This window comes from Diabrotica virgifera, chromosome 7, assembly GCF_917563875.1.
Source record: "Diabrotica virgifera virgifera chromosome 7, PGI_DIABVI_V3a".
In the NCBI taxonomy this organism is placed as follows: Eukaryota; Metazoa; Arthropoda; class Insecta; order Coleoptera; family Chrysomelidae; genus Diabrotica; species Diabrotica virgifera.
Genome location: NC_065449.1, coordinates 10,812,428 through 10,819,786, shown reverse-complemented (window position 1 = coordinate 10,819,786; position 7,359 = coordinate 10,812,428). Strand labels below are relative to the sequence as shown.

The window sequence follows — 7,359 nt, the reverse complement described above, 5'->3', positions numbered from 1 at the left end:
AGCTCTCAAAAGTTTCCTAACACACTATTTAGTATTTTAGTAAAATTGCGTCGAAATAAAAAAATATTTGCTGCCCCCCACGGCAACTAAAAATTAGAAAAAATACATTAATATGCGAATTTCTTTTGTAAGGGAAATGTAATACCTTATAGAACTTGAATAAATAAATTCGGTTTAAATTGGAAAATATTTTCTGGTTTCACAAAGCAATTGAAAATTTTACTTAGGAAAAGTATACTAAAACATTCTTTTTATAACAAAATAGCCTAACTCATCCGTCTCCCTGACGTCACCCAAGTTTTTCAATACTAAAATAAATATAAAGCAAAGTACAAAATTAGGTATATAAATATTACAAAAAAATATGGTAAAAGCATTCTATTCGAAGGGTGTCTTCCGATTTAGCATTAAAGTGGGGCATAGTTTTTCTGGAATCAATTCGAGTTTTTATAAATCCATCCCTCGAATACGCTCCACAAACTGCTAGAGAAGCTTGTGTCACAAGCTTGACACATCGTTCTACACATTGTTTGTGGCAGTGATATTTCTCCATCTCAATGTTAAAAGAGTCTAAGTTAGGATTCTTAATAAAATCTCGCAGATTGTCACTCGAAAATCTAGAGAATATAGGTGGTTCTGTAAGGTGATATTCTAGTTAATTAACTCAAAGTAGTCGTTTGAATCAAAATTTTTATAGGAGAAAGTTTGAAGACCCTCACGTTTTTTGATTTGGTCACTGGAAAACTTCTTTTGATGTCCAAGGGGTAAGATCATTTGAATGTCGCAGACATACAAACCACTGAAGCGGTTTTTTAAGATGTTCTTCTAACAGCCGTATTACATCACCCTTAACGCCAGTATTTACGACTGTTTCGTCACATGCAATAGCTGCATTTGATACTTTCTGATATACCAGACAGCGGATACCCATATCCGAAATATTTGCACCCTGGCTCATACGCAAATGTTATGTGTTCTTCCACGATCGATTGACCATAAAACTTGGTACTGTTTTTTACTTGAGCTAAAGTTTTGTCTTTGCGTCGGTAACTTTCTTCTTTTACCGTTGTTCTCTCTGATTATATTTTTTTTTTGTTTTCCCTATCAATCGAGCTTATCACCATTTTTCTGGGACCTCTCTGATTTAATAGAAAAGCATTGAATTTTATTTTTGTAAAATTCACTGTTTTGTCTGTTCTTAAATGGTTTCCTAAGTTTCATATTATATTTGTCATGATAGGCTTTTAAAAGCTGAATAATTCTTGTATATTAAATTATTGGATTTCAAGCCTTTTTTCATATTTCCTCCAATTTAATTGCAACCTGTTCGACAATACCAGAAAATTCTGGATCTTTCTTGCTGAGTTTGTTATCCTCTTGCAACCACAAAACTTCGCTTGTTTGTATTTCGGTAAAACATTTTCAGGTATATTTGGTGGTTGCCCAAAAATGAGACGGTCCACAGCACATCTTGATTTTATTCCCCATAGTCCTGGTTTATCTATTTTAAAAATCTTTAATTTACAAACAACAATAATAACAAAGTAAGGCATCGCACCAAACATAAGTGAAAATTACACGCACGGACTCACGAAGCGGGACATTTCAAAGGGGTTGGGGAGACTGAAAAAAACAAATAAAACTTTAAATATCGTTTAAATTTGTAATTGATAACATTTTAAGTTTTCTTTAATTGATCTTAGATCGAGTTAGCACATATTTTATTCCAAATAATATAAATTGAAATTTCCAAAAAAATCAGATATTTAATAAAATTCAAGGTCGTTGGGGGGACAGAAAATTCGCTTAGAAAAAAAATTAAAAATACTAATATGCTCAAAAATAACACTAGCAACTTTTTCACGCTATTAGATATAACATTTCCAACTTTAATTTTTTCGATGCACCCTATTGTATATCATTCAAACGATATTTATATTTATTTTCGTTGAAAATAATACTACTGATTTAAATTTGGCAACAATGCAAAATTTTCACAGCGTAAACCATTCAAATGCTGATGAAAAGCGCCACCTGTGAATCGCGCTTTATTAATATAAATCCAGTGGCGTAGTACAGATGAGGCTTTTAACGGAATATAGCTTGAAAAATATTACACCATATCTACGTGTTTGTTATAGTTGATAAAAAATATTGGTAAAAATGGATCGGTGCCTCAGTAAAAATTGTAACAATTTGTCATACCTGTCGTCACAGCACAACTAGGACTTGGAGCTAACTTCTGGTTGGATCCTCCGACCGAGTTCAATGGACTAGCTGCATTTTGTTGAGTGGAACTCATCCCGTGCTGAATAACCGTCGTCATGGGAGAAATATTCACGCACGTACTGGTAGATGGAAACGCTTGAGTCGTCACTGCCAAAGGAATATAATTCGCTTGGCTTATCACAGCGTGATGGTGGACGTGAGGGTGTTGGTGCACTGCCGAGGGTCCAAGCTGGTACTGGTAGCCTTGATGTACGGCGACTTGGTGGTGCAAATGAGACTGTAACTAAAACATTCGGGTTTTTATTCGTATATTGATAAATACATTATAATTTAACACCTTGGTTGCGTTACGAAACAAATAGACCTTGTATTACACTAACGGATGGCTGCATCGACTGTGCCGTAACGCAGGGTGGCAAATGGGCTATACGGGACATATATGTCTCGTAACGCACCCAACGCAAGTTTATAAATATCTAAATAAAATCAATAAACATGTTTCGTATTTTTTTCTATGCATTTTTCTTAAATTAATATGAACAATTATATGAATTAAGAAATAGCAGAGATTGATAAAACATTTCATTTTTCTCTTTATTGTCCATTGTATACACTAAAAAGCTGAAAAACGCCGCTAAACGAGATGAGAACACGTTAAAGACATTAAAAGCTATGACATAATGTTTTTAAAATACCGAAAGTATTATATAAGCGATGAAAAGCTTGGTTAAACCGTTATCAACTTCAAATAATCATAAAAAAGCATTAAAAACCGGCGAAAAGCGGCAAAAATCATGAAAAACAACGAAAAAGGTTGATAAAACATTTGAATTTTCTGCTTATTGAACAATAAACGGTAAAAGCTACCGAAAAAGTGTTTAAAAATGGCAAAACTATCGTATAAGCAACTTGGTTAAACGTTTATAAGCTTCGAATCAGCACAAGAAGAAGTTAAAACCGTCCAAAAAGCAGCAAAAATTCACTGTTTACATTAAAAAGCGTAAAGATAGTGCTTAACATGATAAGAAAGCGTTAAAGACGTTAAAAATGACAAAAATCTCGTACAACTAATTAATAACCTTGATACCCCGTTATAAGCTTTGAATAAGCATAAAAACGGTTGAAAAAAACAACGAAAGATTTCATAAAAAATTTGATTTTCTTCTTTATTGCCTACTGTGTACACTAAAAGGATTGAATCTGAACAATCATCACTTAATTGTGCTCAAGGTAGTGTAACAATCATCACTTACTTGTGCTCAAGATAGTGCCAACTCTATATATACTATACACAGACACAGCTGACATCCCTACCAATAATACAGTCGAACCCGCTTATTGGAATAGCCTTTGTGCAAGGCAAAAATATTCTTATAACCGGGATATTCTAATAACCGATCATTGGTGGCTAGTCGAAATAAGTGTTACCGAATATACGTAATAATATTATTTACATACTGTGCCAATGTGTAGTTTTACATACTATACCAATATGTAGTTTTATTACATACTATGCCAATATGTATATCATATTATATGTACCTACATATTCAGTGTATGTAAATGGTTTTAGGTCTTTTTACGTCAATAATACAGTAGTGTAACTAGTACTTATCTATGTATGTGTTAAATACCAAATTACATTACATGTATGTGAATGAATACATTATATAATTAATATGAAATGTATGCAATATGTAGATATGTAAATATTTTCTTATTAAAATGCATACCTATATAACAAAATTACTTTTTTTTTTCTTGAGAAATTATTGGTAATTATAGCTTTTTCGTTGTTAATCCGTGTGGTCATCCTTAATCCATTGGTTGAATAGAAGTTTTATTGGCGTCAAGAAATGGATTGTTACATTCTTGTTCTTTTCTCTTCTTTTCGAATTTAACAAAGCCATAATTCCATCTTGCAAACAAGTAGGTACTCTCTGAGTGAATTCTAACTAAACTGCTTCTAACAATTTTATAACAGGCAACAGTGCCTTTGTGTAGACAAATAAAAATTATTTTATGACCCATGCATTTGTCGGCTATGCTAAAGATCGAATTGGTATTCCTAACAAAGTAATAAATATTTATTACCCTAATAATATCTAATCCAGCACTACCGGCCGTTGACGACAAACCATAATACCAAACATAATTTAAATTTTTAGTAAATTGTAAAAAAAATATTCTTTGACCTGCAAAATATGCTAATAAGCGGTATTATCTAGTTAGATCCTATTCCAATAAACAGATAAATTTATTAAGGAGTAAATGGAAATGTTTCGGGAACTTGAATTTATATTCCATAAACCGGGATATTCCTATAACAGGGATTCTAATAAGCGGGTTCGACTGTACTACGATTGCTACATGTGCAAATGATACTGTCACAATGATCACTCATGTGAATCCAAGATTAACATCCAACAATTGTTAAAACCGCTTGAACTAATTAGAAAATTGGTTAAAACTATGACGTGTCACAGTAAATAATACTAAATAAAGGCTGATTCACATAATAGCTCAGGTCACACTCCGCTCACGGTCAGCTCAAGCCACGATCAAAATATTCTCTCGGAGAAACCACGCAGTCAAAAAAAAAGGGACGGAACTTGACCGTCGTGTTTAGTGCGGATAGCATGATTAAGATGCGTGTAAGAATAGTTGACCGAACCTTGAGCTGAGCGTGAGCGGACCGTGACCTGGCTATAATGTGAATCAGCCTTAAACTCACATCAGCCTCACGTTAAAAATAGAGAACTTCCCTCTGGTATGTATAAAGCGAAAATTGCTGCCTGCTAAGGAAAATGTCAAATATCTGGGTATCTACAGAGATAATCACTTAAATTGGGGAAGACATATATACGGTGATGATGATTATCCCCTAACTGGGCATGCTTTACAAGAAAATGTACTGACTTATGAATTGGAAGTCAGGTTTAGTTCGCTTGGCTTATCACAGCAGAACAAACTTCTTCTCGACAAGGCCGGTCTGGATGTACGGGATTTAAATCTGGGGAACTGTTAGTAATACAAATATGTAAAGACTACAAAGATTCCAATTCAAAGTCCTTCGTGATTTCTGCAGCGTCCCATGGTATGTGTTATTCATTATGACCTGAATGTTGAAACTGCTAACGTAGCAATTGTAACTCAGTGTACAAACTACTTCAAGAAACTATCATCTCATACACCACTCACCAACGATATTCTGACCCACCATTGCTTAGAAGACTAAAAAGTTGGATTCTCTAGAAGATCGCTCCACCGCTATGAACTAGATAAAAGTTGCTTATTTGTATAAAAGCCATAAATTTGATATTGTAAACTAAATATAGGTGAAGGGTGCTCACCACTGGGTATACCTCCCACTGTGTAATTTTTTCTATATCTGTTCAAACATATTGTTTAATTGATATCAGATTGCAAGAAAAAAAGAAAGTTAAAAAAACTTACTTGTTGTGGATTATGGTGCTGATGCTGCATGCTGCCATGTTGAGCCGTGGGGCTGACTTGCATCTGTTGCAGCTGTTGCGTATTACAAGGAGGCGTGGCCCGTTGGCGGTTCTGTTGGGTGGATTGCGTGGCGCTGGGCGGCGTCGATCTGCTCATGTGCTGTTTGCTAGAAGAAGACGACGACGAGGGCGTGTTGCTCCTGTTGCTGCGCTGCTGCTGAGCTTGTCGTTTGCTCGACGAATGTTGGTGTAGCTGCTGAGGGGCCGGTTGAGCCTGAGCCAGTTGGATGTTGGGCTGCGGTGGCATTGTAGGGCTGACGAAATATTTGTGATGGTCAATATATTTTTATCGATATCTTTTTGATGATAATATAGATTAAACTACAACTATAAAATAGACTATTATTCCACAATTAGGCTTCTTAATAGCAACAGTCTCTTCGCTAAGACAAAATCTATTTATAATACTGCATAAAAAATTATTGGTTGAAATATGAAAATTATTATTTATAGGTAGATCATGATCGTTTCTGTGTCTAACCATAAATGGTTAGACACAGAAAGTGCGGTGCAAAAATTTACTAGAAAACCTACAAATCAGGTGTAAGTCAATCAATACAACGCAATTACTACAAAGCCATCCATAAAGTAAGACAACAATCGTTATTAAACATTATTAAATGGCGCAGTCTTATGATCAATGAAACCTGCTGCTTCCAAACTAAAGCGAAAACACAAAGTTGTTAGAATTAGATGCAATATGGAGTTTAGAATCAGTCAACCATTATAATATGAAAGTAATGTCCCTGAAAACTTTCAGCGATTCAAACATACATTTGAAATTTTCCTCTTGGCTAGTGGCAAGGCGAAAGAGGAAGATAAAGAAAAAAATTGCTCTGCTATTTAATTTTTTTGGAGGTAAAGGACTTTTTGTGTTTAGGGTTGAAGTTAACGGATGCATAGAGAAAATCGTATGATACAGAATTATGTGAATTAGAGAAGTATTTCACCCCTAAAAAGAATGTGATCTACGAAAGATGTTTGTTCTATAATAGACAAAAAAAGGGGAGCTAGTTGACACTTACCCAACTGACTTACGTAAATTGGCAAAAAATTGTGAATTTGGAGATGTTCTAGACTCAATAATCACGAATAGACTAGTTTTAGGAACAATCAATAAAAATCTACATGAAAAAATGTTGCAGAGTTAACCTTACAAAAGGCATGTATAGAGCATAATATGCTCTACACAATTTCATATTAAGAAATTTCAAAAATACAGTTTAAACAAGTTCAGTAAGTGAAGCACTTAATATTCATTCTGTAAAAGGAGGAAATGGTTTTTTTTGAAAAATGGCTTTGGCAGAGCCGATTAGCAAGACTTGTTTATGATTGATTGCAGATTCATAGTCATAAATTTCTTATAACATAAGTATATTCTACAATATTATTTTTATAGATACATTGGTACATTGTGTAGCTTTTTTTAGTTTTTTTTTTTTAATTATTTTACTGTGTTTTTTTAATATATATTTTAATTTGTGCGAAACACTTTTTTACTTCTTTTTTCTATCCTTTTTTATTTTTGTTTCTATTTTTTTTTTTTCTTTTTTTTTTATTAATTAATTAGTATTGTGGGAAATGGTATTAAAACGACAAGAGAAGAAAGTCCGAG

The 7,359-nt window shown here is 33.7% G+C and overlaps 1 protein-coding gene across 4 annotated transcripts in view; it reads right to left on the bottom strand.

The window, feature by feature from the left end:
* LOC114327377 (histone acetyltransferase KAT6A) overlaps positions 1-7,359 on the bottom strand; it is a 59,114-nt gene that overhangs the window by 15,940 nt on the left and 35,815 nt on the right. For 3 of the 4 annotated variants that reach the window (XM_028275973.2, XM_028275972.2, XM_028275975.2), the window contains exons 18-19: positions 5,686-5,998; positions 2,206-2,512 (exon numbers count right to left, since the gene is read on the bottom strand). In XM_028275973.2, coding sequence (XP_028131774.2) covers positions 2,206-2,512; positions 5,686-5,998 — 620 coding nt within the window. The remainder of the gene's footprint in view (positions 1-2,205; positions 2,513-5,685; positions 5,999-7,359) is intronic. The other variant, XM_028275974.2, reaches the window with a different exon arrangement.